The sequence below is a fragment of the Lissotriton vulgaris genome, chromosome 5 (genome assembly GCF_964263255.1).
Source record: "Lissotriton vulgaris chromosome 5, aLisVul1.2, whole genome shotgun sequence".
In the NCBI taxonomy this organism is placed as follows: domain Eukaryota; kingdom Metazoa; phylum Chordata; class Amphibia; order Caudata; family Salamandridae; genus Lissotriton; species Lissotriton vulgaris.
The window spans coordinates 663,289,767-663,309,438 of NC_141693.1; the positions used below are offsets into that span (position 1 = coordinate 663,289,767).

Consider the following 19,672-nt stretch of genomic DNA (forward strand, 5'->3'; position numbering starts at 1 on the left):
AAGAAGAGTCTTTGGTTTGGACCTGGGCGGAAAAACACTTCTGTGGAACTATCCTTTTTCGGCACGACTTGTCTTGTTTGGGGCCGAATTGCTTAGAAAGTCTTGCAGTGTCTGTTACAGTTTTTGGAGCAGATTTTGGGTTCGGTTCCGAAGACTTGTTTTCAGAATCTTTCTTGGTGTCATGCCTCTTGTTCCGATCGGATGTTTTTGGATCCGGAATTATTGGTTCCGAAGCACGTTTCGGGTCGACAACTTTAGGTGCCGAATTGTGTTTCCATGCCGAAGTGGACTTTGGGTCGACTTTTTTCGGTACCGGAGTTGGCTTTGGTTCGACGGTTTTGGGAACTGTTTTCGGTGCTGAGCTTGTTTTCTGCTCGACCGGTTTCAGTACCGAGGGTTGCCTCGGTGCCGGAGTTAGTTTTGGTTTAAGGACCTTCTGCTTGTTGGGACCGAAGGCTGACTCGAGCCGGAGTCGCCTAGAGGCTTTTTAGGATTCTTCGTTGCTGAGCCGGAAGGCGGGGTGTCAGAAGTTTTTGGTCGGTGTGCACCTGGACCCGAAGGTGGAGGTGGAACCGAAGCCAATACATGAGAATGCATATATGTAACAACATGATATAAATGTTATGAATAATTTTGCAAAATAAGCTCTAAACTGCATGTCCCATAATGCACCTTTAGAGGCACAAAAATATAAATAATTGAAAGTAATGTAGGACAACTGTGTAACACTGCCGTGAGAAGGAACCATCTGGTTCGAAACGCGTAGGCTGTAACAGTGTTTGAATAAATCTTCATTGCATCCAACGAGCGGAGTGCTGTTTTTCCCTTTCGTGTAAGATTAAAACACGGGACCCGGTCCTGGCCCCGAATCCAGCACCGACTTGCCAAGTTGTTCCCTCTGCGACAGGACCGTTTGTGAATGATATATATATATATATATTACCTACTGGCGGTCGCCAGTAGGTATATATAGTTAGGATTTTTTTCCTATGGGATTTTTGAAAATTCTATGTCGAAAAACGTTGGCGTTTGTGGACGGAATTGGCTGAAATTTTCAGGAAAATGGCACATTTTGTTTCTGAGCAGTCCCAGAAAATTTGGGGGGGTTTCGTCAAGGGGGGGCCGAGAAAAAAAGGGGGGTCCCAAAACGCGTTTTTAACATTGAGTTTTCCATAGGGCGGTTGGACTCACTTTTAGCTTGAACGGCTGAATGGATTTACACGAAACTTGGCAAAATTGTAGATATGGTTTGCCCGACGTGCCTTTCCTATGTCTCAATATATGTGCTCCAGTGGATTTTGAGAAATTAACGTTTTAAAAAACAGATATATCTGTGACAGCGCTCCGGTTAGCGCTCCGGTTCGCGTACCTGACGCGTAACAGAACTTCGCGAAGCGAAGCTGATTGGCTCTCCGGTGTCTGTCAACATTCTAAACAGTCCGGACCGGCCGCCATCTTGTCTCTCTGTAGGATCGAGAGACAAGAGGAGGAGAAAAACGAAGGGGGAATTTAATGAAAGGGGGCAAGGTAGACCCCTCTTGACCCCCTAGGAATGATGTTGGGGTTATTAAAGGGTCCCGTGGGGCAAATAAAAAAAATTTGATTTTTCACGGTAGAAGCGCTTCCCAGTACGCGAACCGGGTCGCTCACCGGTAGCGTAACGGGAGTTCGCCATTTTGTGTTTCGGTTGAATTTAATCACAAGATGGAGGAAAAACAATGTGGGAAATGGGTATAAGGGGGCACGGGAGACGTATCCTGACCCCCTAGGTTTTCTGAGGGTGGCTGAGGAGGCTCATATATGTTGGAATAAAAAAAATAATTTTGGAATTTTTCGCGCGGTTAGCTGCCGGTACGCGAACCGGGTAGCGAACCGGGAAGCGAACATAAGTGAAAATTAGTGAAAAAAAGTACATTCGAAATTTGGAAAGACTAATTATAGTTAAGGTAGCTCTGAAAAGAGCTTTTGTGTTCTGTGTAAGTTCTAGGTACTTATAAGTAGGTACCAATACACAGTCTTAAATTTTGTATGAAAACTCTGTTTCCCTCATCTGAGAAGTGCACACCATCTCCTCTGTAGATATCTTGCATGTAGTAACGCAAGTTATTGTTGTAGATGGCGCCCATTCTGAAACAGACTTATTTACATGCTTCCTCGCTTTCTCAATTTGTGGACAAAATTGATTGGACCACCTCCATTTCTGTCTTTGGCATATATTGGAATATACCAAGGCAGTTTGAGGGAAAAGTGCCATTAATTGCTCAAAGGTGTCCTTTAAGAGCATTTCCAGACCTACCCCAGTCAAAGTGCCCAAATCATTTCCTCCACAGTTCCACTATTATGAGGTCAGGGTTTGGCAAATGCAAAAAGGTTTTCACCAATGGTATCAATTGGTGACATCTCAATCCTCTTTGCCCAATCCATTTGATATCCACATTTTGAAAATTGAGGTTGTGTAAATTTCTGTTATCAGCATACCTGTGAGCCCAGTGGATATAGCTATGTCCAAGAATCCAGACAGAAAACATTGCGAGAGGAGGTTCTGCTGCAGTCAGATGAAGTGTGGGAATGAAATGGCAGTTGAAACAGTAGGAGTTTCTAAAGAAAAAAAACTGTGGAGTTTCAGTGCTAATGGTTCATTAGCAATGATTGGTGGATTTCCATTGCTGAAAACAGAAAGTTAGGGTGCATGGATGTGTTCTTTGAAAGATGTAATTTGAATGGTTAAGAAAAAATGATTTTATGAAAGATTGCAGTGGATTAGCAGGTGTACTGAGAGTTAAGAGTTCATTTGAAACATTGTTGTGTGAACTTGTAAACATGAGAGGTCTGTCAGGAGGTAGTTGCTATGGAAAAAGGGCAGAAAGGGCAGAGGGGGGAAGGGTGTTGATTTGAAAAAAGTGAGGGAAGAGTTTTGATTGGCTGACACGAGAGATATGTGTGATGAATATCAGCATTTCTGTGCCTTTCTTGGTTGCAGCCTCTGGAGTGCATACCTTTTGCTTTGCTAAAGAACAATTGGTGTGTTTCTGAGACTGTTTTTAAATTCAAAAAGCATTTAGTAAGGTGAGATATGGTTCCTTTATTTTAGAAAGAGACTAGTATGCTTTTTGGAGAAAATAAGGAAGCCAGCTGTGCATTTAAAATGATGTTTTGTGTCACGTGTTTGCATTATGTTTTCCAAAAAGCTTTTGCATTCTTTTACAAATTGTAATTGTAGATAATGTGAAGTATTAGTACTGACAAGGTGTGCTTCTACATAGGAGCTGTGCTGTGTTTTCAAATTATGATCAGAAAATCGTTTTTAAGGAAAAGGAATGCTTTTTAAATTTATAAGAATTTATTTACTTGCGATGTGAGTCCTGCATTGCGTCGCTTTTGTTGAATAGATGCATGATGCATCTGTACTGTTTTTGCCCCATGGTGCTCCACATTGTAAATGTTAAAAACGATGCATAAGTGGTGTAAGGGCCTTGTAAATACTCTCCTATGTGTGTGCATGGCCATTTTAAGTCACTTACCCCTGGTGCAAGGGCCTTCTAAATATGCCCTCATGTGTGCTTGGCATTTTTAAATCACTTATCCCTGGTGCAAGTTCCTTGTAAATACGCCGTCATGTGTGCTTGCACATTTCAAATCACTTCCCCCTGGTGCAAGGGCCTTGTAAATAAGCCCCATGTGTGCTTGGCCATTTCAAGTCACTTCCCCCTGGTGCAAGGGCCTTGTAAATACGTCCCCATGTGTGCTTGGCCATTTTAAGTGACTTCCCCCTGGTGCAAGGGCCTTGTAAATACGCCCCCATGTGTGCTTGGCCATTTCAAGTCACTTCCCCCTGGTGCAAGGGCCTTGTAAATACGCCCTCATGTGTACTTGGCCATTTTAAGTCACTTCCCCCTGGTGCAAGGGCCTTGTAAATACGCCCCCATGTGTGCTTGGCAATTTTATGTGACTTCCCCCTGGTGCTAGGTTTTCAAATTATGATCAGAAAATCGTTTTTAAGGAAAAGGAATGCTTTTTAAATTTATAAGAATTTATTTATTTGCCATGTGACTCCTGCATTGCGTCGCTTTTGTTGAATAGATGCATGATGCATCTGTGCTGTTTATGCCCCATGGTGCTCCACAGTGTCAATGTCAAAAGCGATGCATAAGTGGTGCAAGGGCCTTGTAAATACGCCCTCATGTGTGCTTGGCCATTTTAAGTCACTTTCTCCTGGTGTAAGGGCCTTGTAAATACGGCCCCATGTGTGCTTGGTAAATTTATGTGACTTCCCCCTGGTGCTGTGTTTTCAAATTATGATCAGAAAATCGTTTTTAAGGAAAAGGAATGCTTTTTAAATTTATAAGAATTTATTTACTTGCGATGTGACTCCTGCATTGCGTCGCTTTTGTTGAATAGATGCATGATGCATCTGCGCTGTTTATGCCCCATGGTGCTCCACAGTGTCAATGTCAAAAGCGATGCATAAGTGGTGCAAGGGCCTTCTAAATACGCCTCCATGTGTGCTTGGCCATTTCAAGTCACTTTCCCCTGGTGCAAGGGCCTTGTAAATACGTCCTCATGTGTGCTTGGCAATTTTAAGTCACTTCCCCCTGGTGCAAGGGCCTTGTAAATACGCCCCCATGTGTGCTTGGCCATTTCAAGTCACTTCCCCCTGGAGCAAGGGCCTTGTAAATACGTCCTCATGTGTGCTTGGCAATTTTAAGTCACTTCCCCCTGGTGCAAGGGCCTTGTAAATATGTCCCCATGTGTGCTTGGCCATTTTAAGTCACTTCCCCCTGGTGTAAGGGCATTGTAAATACGCCCCCATGTGTGCTTGGCAATTTTATATGACTTCCCCCCTGGTGCAAGGGCGTTGTAAATATGCCCCCATGTGTGCTTGGCTATTTGAAGTCACTTCCCCCTGGTGCAAGGGCCTTGTAAATACGCCCTCATGTGTGCTTGGTAATTTTAAGTCACTTCCCCCTGATGCAAGGGTCTAGTAAATATGCCTTCATGTGTGCTTGGCAATTTTAAGTCAATAACAATAACATGAACAATGTCTGTTCTGGAACCATCTCTAAATAGAAATAGAGTCTCGAAATTAGTTGAGATTAACATATAACAGAGCACAGGTCATATGTTGAAGCATTCCATTCCATTGCTATTTTCTACCATCAAGTATGTTGCAAAATCCTTCCATTCAATTGTTTGCTTACTGTTATTGATTTACTGTTTGGTAATAGTATTTAATAACATTTTTTAATAAATTTTCCATAGATTCAACTCAAGATATTCTTAAAAATTCAAACATGCCCTCAAGGCAAAGAAAAAAAAAAGAAGCAAAGCGACTTACACCGCACCTTGATAAAAATGGAGATAATGGACCTTTGCAGCAGTCCTCTAGAATTAAAAGTTGTGAAGTCACCCAAAAAATTCCGGGTAAGACAACAAAATCTTTTTTAAGAAACATTTCCGACGAAAAAGTATCACTAGAAAAAATGTTTTAGTTCAGAAGAAGAGAGCCAATTTAAACGGGAAGGAAAGGTCCCTCAAAAATGTAACTGCTAGAGCAGGATATAACTCTGTGCATGGTAGTAGAAGGAAAAATCTGTTTAGAGACATTCGTAGACGAATGTTCCGCAACAGGATAATTGGCAATTTGTTAAAAGATTTTAAGAAAGGTCAACAGAAAGTGGCTTTTTATAAGAGAAAGAAAAATGTAGAGAAAATTATTGATCAGGCTTTCGAAATTAAGCGAAAGTTATTTATTTTGGTAATCAATAGAATTAGGAAACTAAACAAGGTAATTTATGATTTCAAATCAAATAGTAGATGGAAGAGAGTAGTTAATCGTACTAATTTTTTGTGAAGTTTTCTCAGGAGAATGGAGGCATAGTTCAAGTTGTGAGGCATTTTTCAATGAGGAGAGTTACTTCCAGGACAATGATTTGGTGCATGCAGTTGACACCAGTGGTCGAGCATATGAGGTAAAAGATGGTTGTCCGGTTGAAAAAGAAAAACTTGTGTCTGCAGATGCAGAAGAGGTGTTAGGTGATGAGGTTTTAGGGAGACGTCCTAAGGGACCAGTGAACACCTGGAAGTGTAGTTCTATTTGCAGTGTGCGACAGGATTCCATCAATTTGCTGTGTGATTTTTTACGGACATTTAATAAGAAAAGTTTAAAACAAAAAATAAAGTTGTTGCAAGAATTAGATCCTTGCAGAGTGAGACAAGTGACAGGTTTGCGTGGTAATTCACTGGCTTGTCTTTCCAGGAGAGTATGCCAGAGTGATTTTCATCATTTCAGGATGCTAGCAGTGCATCATAATAAAGTGAGGAAATTAGTTAGAATGTTGTATTATGCTAAGAGTCCGGCAATTATGCTTAAACAATTAAGCACTGCTCTTTTGCATGGTTCTGAAGTTGATGTAAAGAATATTTGTGAAGAAATTGAGTTCTGTTACTTTGCTGGTGAAGAGAACAATGTTGAAATTGACCCAGTAGAAGAAGGTAATGTGGAACAGAGTGTACTGATTTCTAATATACATAAGTTTCACAAGGACATTTTCAACTTTCAGGTGAAATCAAGTGAGAGGCCTAATTTCACTTGTGTGTGTTGTCGACGGACTTATTATAAGAATCAGACTAAGTTAGTGGATTTATATGCAAAAAGTGAAATGTAAAACAATAGTGAATGGAAGGATTTTGCCACATACTTGATGGTAGAAAATCGTTTTGATTTGGGATCGGATCAACATATGTGTACTTATTGTTTAAAGAAATTAAACCAAAACCGGATGCCTGCTAGAGCGGTTCATAATAATCTGGAATTGGTTGACATTCCTTCTGAATTGAAGGATTTAAATACTTATGAATCTATTTTGATTCAAAGTGTCCATCCCTTTCAGGCTATTGTACGAATGGAGCCAAAGACAGGGAAATTGCCTCCATCAGATTTACAGAGAGGATTAAAGGGAAAAGTTGTTTATTTGCCTTTACATTTGAAGAAAAACATTAATACAATTGGAGTAGAGAAAGTGGAAGAGGAACCTTTAGTTATCCTAGTTAATGGGGTTCCGACAAAGAGTAAGAAAATCTGGCAAGATTTAGTGGATGTTAGGAAAGTCAAAAAGGTAACATTGTATTTGATAAAAAATAATGAGTACTACAACAATATATGTGCTGCAGAAGAGGAAGTAAGTGAAGAAGAGGACAGCGAATTGTGTGCTGGGCAAATTGAGAAAGTAGAAGCTTCTAAAAATGAAGAAATATTTGAACAGTATAGTGTTCATCCTTTGCATTCCAAGGAAGTCATGGGGAATGCTATTGAGTTGATTCAAATGAAACAAGCCAAAGGGAGTCCCATTAGTGTTTGGGAGGAAAGTTTGGAAGCTCAGTGTTTTCCACAGTTATTTCCCACAGGTCGAGGAGGACGATATGATGAGCGACCTGATCAAATTCCTGCTTCAGAATACCGGACTTTACGATTGTATGCAGAAGATCCTAGGTTTCGTCAATGCATTCCCTATTTATTTAATCTACTGTTTGAAAGTGATCTGTCTGGACTGTCTTATGCAGTGAACCACATCTTGAAAAGTGGTGTACAACTGCGAAATATCTCGGCAAGGGACTTTATGGATAAAGTCAATGTGCAAGACAGTATTTTGGATTCTCACCTGATTAATCTCATTGCATGTCAGCGTGGTACTAATGAGTATTGGTATCGTCGTCATGGTGACTTAAAATGTATGCTGAGGAACTTAGGAACTCCTACTTGGTTCCTCACTCTGAGCTGTGCTGAGTATGACTGGGAAGACTTACTTGAATTTCTACGAGAGGCAAATGGAAACATTGAAAATATTGAATTCAAGACACCCGGAGAACTGTGCTCTTTGGATCCAGTGAATGTATGCAGGTACTTCAATCATAGATTTGAAGCTATGATGTCTTTCATCACAAACAAGAAAAATCCACCTCTTGGAGAGGAGTTGGATTTCTTCTGGAGAAAGGAGTATCAAGCAAGAGGTGCTCCTCATATACATATGCTGCTATGGATCAAAGATGCACCCAAATTTGGAACAGATCCGGATGACTTAGTGATGAGTTTCATAGAACAGTATTCTACATGTGCTGTTCCAAAGACAAAGGAAGATAAAAGTCTAAGAGAACAAGTTTTACGGTTTCAAAGCCATCGTTGTGGAAAGTATTGTGGTCGTAAATTCAGAAACAAGGACAAGTACTACACCAAATGTCGTTTTGCATTTCCACGATTGGTGATATCTAAAGGAAGAGTGAACTATTTGATGTCTTCGCTGCGACATAATGTGACGAGGAAATCACCCAAAAACACATACAATTTGAAAAGAAACGAAGAGTCTAAGTACATTAATGACTACAACCCAGTGATTTTGTCCATGTGGAATGCTAACATGGACATACAGTTTGTGGCTGACAACTGTATGGCTGTGGCTCGGTATGTGACGTCTTACATCACAAAAAAAGAAAAGACAGAACTGAAGGATATGTGGGAGGATATTTCCCATGAAAAGAGCCTCAGCAAGAAGTTGTACAGTTTCAGTCTGAAGATGTTGTCGCATCGAGAAATCGGAGCTTACGAATGTTCTGACCGGTTATCTTCAGCAAGTCTCTATGCCAAATCTAGGAGTATCATTTTGGGCGAGTCTTGGTCTTACTGCAATGCGTATCGAGTTCTGAAACCTGTACGGGAAATTGAGTATTTGGCGGAGAAGGAGCCAAGCAGTACAGATATTTTGAAGACCATATTATCCAAATAGAAGCAGTCACCTGGAGAATGTTTGTCTGTATGAGGTTCTACAAAATTCCATTTTCAAGAGGAACATCAAAGAAGATATTGATAAAGGAGTGTATGCTGTAATTGGAAGTGAGGGATGTCTGGTCAAGCAAAGAAAATGTCAATTGGTAAATCATTGAAAATTGAATTGCGAATCTCCAGAAAGAAAAGAGTTTTTCTATTTAGCTCTTTTGCAACTTTTCAAGCCTTGGCGTGCAGAAGAGGAACTGCTTGGAGATTTCCTCTGTTACGAAGACTCTTTCAATGCAGCCAAGGAGTCCATAGAATGTCCTGTTTTTCCAAAATATCTAGAAATGTTGAATGCAGAAATCGAGCAGGAAGCAACAATTGCAGCTGAGATTGCTAGAGACAGTTCTCAGGACAGTCAGAGTTCTGTTTCATTGAGTCAGGATCCACTAGGAGAACCAGTTATCGAAAATGAAGCTGCCACTGCCATGATTGAAGTGGAAAGAGCCATGGCACATGCTCAGGAGGATGCGGTTAACTTAGAACATTTGGAAAGACAACTCAACGTTGAGCAGAGGAAAATATATGACGAAGTTACCAAACAAATTGAGCATGGATTAAGTCATGAGAAGAAAGAGTGCTCATGTACGTCGTTGAAGCCTGTCAGACTGTACGTGAGTGGAGAAGCAGGAACTGGAAAAAGTTTCCTCATTAAAACAATTTCATGTTATCTGCAGAAAAGGACTGAGTCATCGCTGTCTTGTGTTGTGACCGCTCCAACTGGACTGGCAGCACATAATATTAAAGGTATTACTTTGCATCGGCTACTGATGCTGCCAGTGGAGCATGATAACAAATTACAATACCACAAGTTATCTGGAGATGCTTGTTGTGAAGTATCTAGAGTCCTGAAGAAGATGAAACTTCTTATCATTGACGAAGTAAGCATGGTTTCCAATGTCATGCTTGCCTTTGTGCATTTGAGAATGCAGGAAGTTCTTAAAACAGAGTATGATGTGTTATTTGGTGGCAAACACATCATTGTTTTCAGTGATCTTCTGCAGCTGATACCAGTGAAAGGACAACCAGTTTTTAAACTGCTTACGCATGAAGATACCAGGAAGTGCCTAGGGAGCATTGGCAACGTTAACATATGGTTAAACTTCAATTATGCTGAGCTGCATGAAAATATGCGTCAGGCGAAGGATGAAGATTACAAGAATATTCTACAAGATGTTAGAATTGGGAAAGTGACCGAGCGTGGGAAAGAAGCTTTACATGCACGATTACTGAGAAATTTGTATCCAGAAGAAGACGTTCTGCCAGAGGATATTTTTCAGAAAATTACTGAGAAGAAATCTGGAATATGTTTGATGCCAACTCTTGCAGAATGTTCCATCTTCAACAACAAAATGTTGATTTTAGAAAACCAAGAGATTGTGAAACTGGAAGCTATTGACAGAATAGAGCATATGGGAGCAACAATTATTTTGTCTGAGAATTTGAAATCTAAATTGGATTCATTAGAGAAGACTATATCTAAAACTGCTGGTTTTGAAAAGACTCTGAATGTGTGCTTAAATTGCCATATCATTTTGAGAAGGAATTTACATGTTGAAAGAGGTCTGGTAAATGGATCAATGGGTAATGTTGTTGATTTTGAGAAATACAGAAGTAGAGATGGAATTGAATTTTGAAAAATTAAATTTGATGGCATTGAGGATGTACAGCTAATTGCTCGTTGCACAGCTAGGTTTTTGCTTGTAAAAGACTTATATGTTCGCCATAAGCAGTTTCCTGTTTGCTTGGCATATGCGGTGACAATCCATAGATCGCAAGGTTTAAGTGTAGACACTGCTTTAGTGAATATTGGCAGTTCTGTATTCAAAGAGGGTATGGCTTATGTAGCATTGTCACGAGTCAGAACTTTATCGGGATTGTACTTGATTGACTGTGATGTCACAAACATTTGTGCGGATCTAGATTGTGTTAAGGAATACAATAGGTTAAGAAGAGAGTATGCGCCACATTTGCCTCAATATCCTTTGTTTGAGAAACGTGTGGTAGGCCGGAAACGAAGAAATATCAGTAATAGTAGGGAGGTTGTAGCAAAAAGACCAAAAGTCGATGAACCGAAAATTGTAAGCCGAAAGAAAATGAATTCTGTTGAAGATGTTGTTGGTTTTCAATTTGAAAATAGTTCTGGTGTCAACTGCTATGCTAATGTAGTGGTTAATGTTGTCTTTTCACTAGACACTTTAAAAGAACAGATTGTGATCAATTCGGAACAAAGTTTATGCTGTTTGTTGAATTCTGTGTTAGAGAAATGTAGCGCTGATAGAACAAGAGTAGAAAGTGTGTCTGAAATTCGTAATCTGTTAGACAAATGTTCAGGTCAAACGCAATTCTCTCAAAATATTCAGCAGGATTGTCAGGAGTTTTTAATGTATATGCTTAATGTATTGCAAGATGAAGGTGTAGATGTAGATTATCTGTTTGGCCTTTCTTATCAATGGCAGAATGATTGCGAGAACTGTAGGCTATCAAGTACTACTAGTGTAGACTCAGAAAGATTTATATATTTAACTTTGCCTTACAGTAAATCAGTATCCTTCAATAAGCTACTAAAAGCAGCCGAACAAAACATGGAGTGTAGCCAATGTAAGTCTGCAATGCTGTCCACGTTAATTATACGAAGTTATGGCCAGTGTGTCATTTTAATGTTCCAACGATGTAGGTCTGATGGAACTAAATTGACAACTTTAATTAAAAATGTTGTGGCTTCGCAGTTGTCAATATCAGGAAGGACTTTTGTAACTACAGCAATTATATATCATGACGGTCCTTCAACAACTTCAGGACATTACACAGCTTATCTGGAAACGGCTGGTCATTCTGTAATGATTCTGTTTTAACTTTCAAAAAAAGATTGCCTTTTTACCTTCAAAATTCTTACCTGGTGATCTTACAACCAAAATTTTAGGGAAGGAATCTCGGAATTTGTTCAGAGGAATTTCAAGAGGTTCTAATAGCTCCTACTCTATATGGCCTTGTGGATAAGTGTAGTACAGAGCGAAAACTCTTTGTGTTTATAAGCTAATTCAAGCAGTAGATCAAAAGAAGGAGTAGAGGTGATGTAAGTCTGTAATGCTGTCTACATTATTTATAGAAACTTATCGGTGAAATGTCATTTTACAATTCCAACTATATAAACCGGATGTAAATAAGTTGTCAAGTCTAATTAAAAATGTTTTGGCTGCACAGTCGTTGATTTCAGGAAGAACATTTGTAACTGCATCTATTATATGACATGATGGTCCTTTAACAACTTCAAGATATTACACAGCTTATTCGAAATTTAAAAAAGGCTGGTCTTTCGGCAATGATTAGAATTTGACTATGAAGCAATGTTGCCTTTTGACTTGTTTTCAGAAGTGAGAATTTAGGGTAGGTAACTGGATTATAATGATTCTAGGTGTTGTTGTAATTTAGTGTGCTGTTTTAAATTGCTTTGTATGTCTCATTTTTCTTAAAACGATAGAGCTTATCTTTCAGAAAGTGGCGGGCAGAAAATTATAACAGCACAACAGAGTATAAGCTGTTCATAGGACATCCTTTGACGTCATGGAAAGTAAGTTACTTTTGAGGAGTTCTGATTTCTGATTGATAATATTATATGGGTTTCTTAAACACAATCATTTTGATTGTGTTTTTTTTCCCCGCTGTTATATGATGAATACCTTCAACTCACTGTTTTCAGTGAAATTTGATATATTCTGAGAACAGCAAAAATAAACCATTTAATATGTATAATTAATTATGTACTTTCAATTGTGATTTTTAATATGTACTCATCTTGTCTCATGCTCACTCACCTTTTATTACTTTCTATCAATTTTTAAATTTTTGTTCTCTCATTCACAGATTGAAAGTATAAAAATAACACGTGACTAAGTTAACGATAATTATAAGGTAAGTGTTTAGTACTCATTCTGTTACATCTCTTTTACATTTAACTTTTATTAGTTCCACTGCTTCATTTCTTTAACCCTCAGTTTCCTGCCTTTGCTACTTCCCTCATTCCTTTTTCTATTACTTTTTTTTACTCTACTCTTTCCACTCCTGTTCTCAGTCCCTCTTTAAACAGTATCTCTGTGTTACTCCCTCTAACTGTCTTTCTTTTAACATTACTCTCAGTTTACTTACTCTTCTTTTTTTTAAAAAAAAAAAGATTTTGAGTTCGCTCCCGGTTCGCGTACCCGCGCGCGAACCGGGAAGCGAACCAAAAGAAATAGAGGTTGTCAGAGTGCTAAACATTCTAGCAAATTCTTATAAAGGGGAGGTAGTTCTGAAAAGAACTTTTTTTAAATTATTTTTGTTGTTTTATATTTTTTTTATTATTTTTCTGAACATTTTATTTTGTATTTTTTGAACGGTTTTAATTTTTTTATGTTTTTTTCAGGGGGAACAACAAAAAACAGGCATTAGAAACGGCTCAACAGGAGCAAATTCACTTTTTGGGGCGTTTGGAGCACTTGTGATTTTCAAATGCTCTGTTCATTAAGTTTATGCTCATTTCGCCGTAAGAAAGCAAACCCCCACAATAAATACACACCAGCTTGATGTGTTGAAAATTTGTTTGGATAGTGGGGACCGTCTCCCTCGCCTCTGGTCCCGAAAGACTTTCATGCGTTGAGGTGGTGGCCACAGGAGTTGGTGGATTTTCACGTAGGTTACGCACCTCCGCCACACTGTAATTTATTGGATGCCACCTTTGCATGTGGCGATGCATTGTATAGTTCCCAAAGCTATACTTTTTATCTGTACCTCGGGACAGAACTTCTTTGCATATCAGGCATGTAACATGCCGGGCATTCACTTTTTTTTGGCCTTGTGGAAATGTAAAAAACTGCCAAATGAAATTGTCCTTGTGGTGTGATTTCCGGGGCTCTTCAGGCAAAAATACTATGTCATGTACATCCTGTTCTACTTCTTTCTTCTCTTCTTCAGGGTTGGGAATAAACTGGGGTGGTGGTCCATCCTTCTTAGGAGGTGGTGGAGGTGGTGGGGGTCCACCAGCTGCAGCTACAATTGAAGCCATCTTCCAATAAGCAAAATAGGTCTTCCTCTCACAAAGTTGAAAGTCAGAGTGAGAAAAATAGGAGGGGGCTTTCATCATTTGAGAAAAAAAAATGTTCTAAACCAATGAAAAGTGTTATTTTTAGGTCACATGACCTAGCCTTACATCATTAGGAAACCAAAAGTGAAATCAACCAATAAAAAGTGTTATTTTCAAATCACATGACTTGTTACGCTTACGTTGCGCGTCCTGCTACGCACCCGGAGCGCTTCCGGATAGCTGCGCTTCGCATTCCAGAACGCTTCCGGGTGCGCTAACGCGGCGCGTCATAAGACGCATTATGCGGCAACGCAATACGGCGCGCTTACGCAACGCGCCACAATGTTGTTTTCTAACACAGTAGTTGCGCTAACGGAACGTTTACCCGTTCGCGGACCGGGTCGCGGAACCAAATTGAGCTAACAGGAAGCTACCCGGTGCGCGGACCAGTAGCGAAACAAAAAATTTTTTTTTTACAAAAATATACACATAAAAAATGATATTAAAAACATATAAAATATATTTTTCCATTAAAATAAGAATACATTTACAGCTTTTGATATTTGCTATTAAAAAACCATTGAAATTCACTGAAAAAAACATAGGTTATAGACCAAATATAGTTAGGAATTAGCATTTACAAAACCTTGAAAATTCACTGAAAAAACCATAGGTTATAGACCATATATAGTTAGTGATTAGCATTTGCAAAACCTTATTTTACTCGCACAAAACCATTGAAATTCGCATATATAGTTAGTTCCACTAGCTATATATCGCGCACCCGCAATACACTGCTAATGATGTCACATATTACATCATTCATGACATGGTCAGTGACATCACTGATGACATCTCAAATGACATCACTGATGACATCACTGATGACATCTCATTTGGCATTACTGATTACATCACTGATGATATCATTCATGTGATAATACGTTGAACCTCTTCAGACTCTAATATAACCTTACATACACTCAGTGTAAACAGACACTCACAGACTGTCACTTATCCATGGAGTTACTCACACACCTAGTTAGTCATGCAAAGAATCAATCACTCCTCCATTTCCTCAATTATACAGTTATACACACCTTACTAATTCAAAAATATTCTAACACATATTTACTCTCTTATACAATCCCTGATACAAGCTCACAATGATCCATACAGACACTCACACATTCACTGGCTCTTATGCACAGTTATTTATATATGTCAACTCTCATATGTACTGTGTTTTACATATGTACTTACTTTGACATGTAGCACTGAGATATCCATTCACTCACCAATACACTCATGCACACAGTCAACCGCCCATACAGCTGTTTCCACATGCACTTTTGAACCCGTACATCTAGTGAATCAACTGCTCACACATCTATGCACAGAGTCATACACCTCCCAGCCACCCACACACATACTCAGTCTCCCATACAAATACTTGGGCAACCAATCAATAAACCATATAGTTACTCATATAGCTACTGATTAACACATGCAGCAGTTTACAGAACAAGAGACACAATGATCCACAAATTAAGACAGTTTAGTCACTAACCCATGCACTCAGAGAGACACATTTAATCACTCACTCATACAGTCAGTCATGCACCTACTAAATCCTTCATCCAGACACTTATACATCCACTCATTCTTCAATATGTAAGACATATTTTAACTTTACAGAAACATACAGTCACTGGATGTTGTCATCAGTGATGTCATCAGTGATGTCATTTGAGTTGTCATCAGTGATGTCATCAGTGATGTCATTTGAGATGTCATCAGTGATGTCATCAGTGATGTCACTGACCATGTCATGAATGATGTAATATGTGACATCATTAGCAGTGGATTGCGGGTGCGCGATATATAGTTAGTGGAACTAACTATATATGCGAATTTCAATGGTTTTGTGCGAGTAAAATAAGGTTTTGTAAATGCTGATCCCTAACTATATATGGTCTATACCCTATGGTTTTTTCAGTGAATATATATATATATATATATATATATATATCCAAGCAATTCCTCAAACCTCCACACAACGTGGCGAAAGAAGAAGACGGACCCCACGGCTTCAGGCAAGATGTTTTTTTTATTTGGAACCTTTCAAGCGACGCGTTTCGAGTGGCAAGTACTCTTGATCACACACCTGATTAGCGGTCAGCTTGCTTTTTTAATGCTGTGTTTCCCTGACCCCTCCTATGGGCCACACCTCCTAAAGTGCATCACATGACCTGATTCATGAACATAGAGATAGTGCACATTGCATGTATATATATATATATATATAAAATACAGTCCTCTTGGTTGCCGCAGTGCTCCTGAACGAGGGGTGTGCTGGGTTCCGGCTTCAGTGTGCCGGAAATACTTCAATGACTCAGTTTCATCCCTGAAACTCCCCGTGCAAACTCCAACACTCCACAGGGTGATGAATAATTCATGTGTTCTTTGGCGTGGCCGCACATGACGCATTTCGGCTGGCTCCCCTGCCTTTCTCAAATTCTATATGTTTCTGTATTATCCTTGAGCACTTTTGTTGTGAAGTAGGTGAGTATGCATCTGGAATAATTTCCCAAGAACGGAGAGATTCTAACTTTCATGATTTCTGTCATTTTTTGGGACACCCCAACCATAATTAACTGACCTGAACTGCTTATGCTTGTGATGGGAGCTGAAGAGTGTTCTGGGTACAAATGGGATTCCAGGATCTCTAACCTACATGGCTGCAAGAACGATATGGCAGAAACAAAACTTTGTGTGCGAGGTCTGATAAGTAAACAGGACAGAAAGCAGTCTAGAGTAGCCTGGTGGCAGAATATTGCAAGTAAAAGAACTTCCCACAGTATATAACATAGCACAATGCAACAAAATATCGGCTGCAATACAGACAGTTATCTGGCACTATTCAAATACAATAATATGCTAATGAATTGCACTAGAAGCACCATAAAAGCCCTGAGACTGTTACTTCAAAAATGATAAAACCAGAGTTGCAGCAGATATGAATTCAAGATTGTGATTCTGGTTGGTGTTCGGAGTTACCTGCGTCACTTCCTTACCTTGTTGTGATACTGCAACATTTGGGTGATGATTCTTATCTTTGGATGGTAGTTCTTGATTGAAATAACTCTACAAAAAAAGGAAGGTGATTTTAAAGTTTGGCTTGATGGATTGTCCCAAAAAAATGACGATTACTTAGCAGAATATATATTTATTGTATCACAAACTAAAGAAGGGTATTTATATCAATGCCCTCACCATCAGTGTTCCTGTAAGTATATTCATTGGATTAGCTTGCTATGATAACCACATGGGCAACTACTCCTTCAAATGAGTGACTAGCTGCAACGGATCGTACGTTATGGCGGAGGAGCATCGCCCCACCTGTTGCGAGCGCAGCAGTCACACACATTAATAAAATAGTAATAAATACCATTTTATTTTGGTCACAGGCTAACGTTGTTTCAACAATAGGGCAGGGGCGGGCTGTTTCCATACTGCAGCTTCCGCCAGTGCGCATGTCAAATTGGCCGGCTGTCTACAGCAGTCCAATCTGACATGCGCACTTCAGACCACTCAATCTCTGGGCTGAAAAACAGCCAAGAGATTGCAGCCACAGACCACCACCCACAAAATGCGGGCCTGGTTAGCCCGCTCCAACAATTGTTTGGAATCACGACGCACAAGGGAGGAAGTCCTTCTCTTTCCTGCTGTCCGCTGGCATCACCGCCGAAGAAAAAGACACCGGACGTGGCTCTATGCAACATATATGGTGAGTTTTTTGGGCATCGCACCGCACCATTTTTTAATGTTGACGGCCACCACTGGTGACTAGACAAGCTCACCTCATGATATTTGAGGCATCTTCGGCATCGGGGTCTGCACAATACTTGTTTGCAAGGATTAGGCAGGCATCTGCTGACTCGATCTGAGGAGACAGTGAAATAATTTGGGAATAATTAGAATGTTTAGTTACTGCAGTAATTAGTAAAGTATAAACAAGGAATAGGCGAGAGTAATGCAGAAGTAACAGTAATTGATTAAGCATCATTTGCTTGCAAATCAACATGGTACTTAGACTTATACAAATGTAAGAACAAAATCAGAGCAATCATCTCGGCTTGTACCCAACAGAATTCACACCTCATAACAGAGTAATGATGAACTCTCCACAATCATATCTTTGGATACACAAGCAACTCTGCACTGAAAAGAGGCCTTGGTAACAACTCATGATTCTTCCTAAAACATCTTCCAGAAACTGACGGAAAGACAGAAACCGCATGCATAAGCGTACAGTTCCAACACAAGTTCGTACAGCATGCTGGTACAGCTTATTATGAAAGTTTGCAAGTTTGCAAGCTCCATACAGGCATCTTCCCACGTGATCTTGAGAATCTGCTAGGGTTTTTGGGAGGATTCTATTCCAGAGCAAAGTGCAGGGAGTGGTCTCATACTAACTGCTAAGGTGGTGGAGCAGGGATCCTTCTCAGTAAATCACTCACTAGAATCCCTTTTTCAACATCATCCGCTGTCTGGTGCATTTTTGAATACCAAACCCACACCAGTCATTGGCCACGTCAAAGCTAACATTGTGGCCTATACATGACTGATGATCACCAATCAGGGCGAAACCAATCTTGAGCTGTTTGTGTGCCGGTTTCGAGTGTTGCCTGGCTTGGCAGTTTGGGAAGGACAGTTCCTATTAGTGCAGGACCAAGGTTGATTTGCATATAGCTGGGTCCCATCTGAGATGCCATGGTGAGCAAAATAATGATGGGCTGAGTAATTAACAGTGGCTGAGATTATTTCAGACATTTCACCCATTGCTATTTTGTTTACTTCAGTCCGACGCCCAAGGTGGGATGGGTATGCCAGGACGTGGATTCTGTGCTCACTATGCCACTGCAGCCAATTTGCACTCGATTGACGAGCTCCAATCAGGGTGAAACCAGTCTTGTGTTGCTTATGTTCTGGTTTGGAGAGGGCCTGGCAGTGCGGACTGAGATGCAGCCCAAGTAATTACCAGTGGCTGAGATCAATTCAAGCTTTCCACCCATCACTGTTTTGTTTACGTCAGTTCTCTCATCACCAGGCACAATTGATCCACAATTGTTTCTCTGGGCAAATGATTTTGCATCATATTTCCGATCTAAAACCACTACTATTTGAGAAACCGTTGCAATCCTTATTGCTATCTATTCTATCGTCAAGAGGCAGGCTGATTGTCCCAAGAAATTCCTGAATGAGGGTTTGGCCCTGACTAATGGAAGGAGTTATGGGACTAACACTAGGTACAGAGGCTGGGAGGGCCCTATGGAGTAAGTGTACTGAGGGGGTCCTGCCCATCTGTAACTTCCTAAGGGGTGACAGTAACTTCCTAAGGGGCAAGTCAAGCCCAATTACAACATTTGAAATGTTGTGAAATACCCAAGTGACAAACAACAACACTAACCAGAAAAACTCCAGTGGTGTAATGTCTGAGTGAGTGCATGGGATGAAAGCATGCTAATTCGTATGAGCGTAATTAAAACACTATGTAAAATTGGCCACATGAATAGAGGCCCTCATCAGGGATCTTGGTGGTCCTGACGAAAGGCGAGTGGCCTGTTGGGTAATAGAAGGCCGGCTGAAACATGTAGATCTTATGGATCCAGGAGAATTAATGCACTCCAATTATATCCCCTGCCTTTTTTCATTCAGCCAAAAGTGTCCTTGGAATAAAGCACAAAACAGAGTAGTAGCTTATAGGCATTTTAACCCATATCAGGCTC

At 40.0% G+C, this 19,672-nt stretch overlaps 1 protein-coding gene across 9 annotated transcripts in view; it reads right to left on the minus strand.

Moving 5' to 3' along the window:
* KCNMA1 (potassium calcium-activated channel subfamily M alpha 1) overlaps positions 1-19,672 on the minus strand; it is a 1,464,982-nt gene that overhangs the window by 483,282 nt on the left and 962,028 nt on the right. For all 9 annotated transcript variants that reach the window (XM_086922098.1, XM_086922095.1, XM_086922094.1 and 6 more), the window contains exons 12-13: positions 17,744-17,826; positions 16,958-17,027 (exon numbers count right to left, since the gene is read on the minus strand). In XM_086922098.1, the coding sequence (XP_086778224.1) occupies positions 16,958-17,027; positions 17,744-17,826 (153 nt within the window). The remainder of the gene's footprint in view (positions 1-16,957; positions 17,028-17,743; positions 17,827-19,672) is intronic.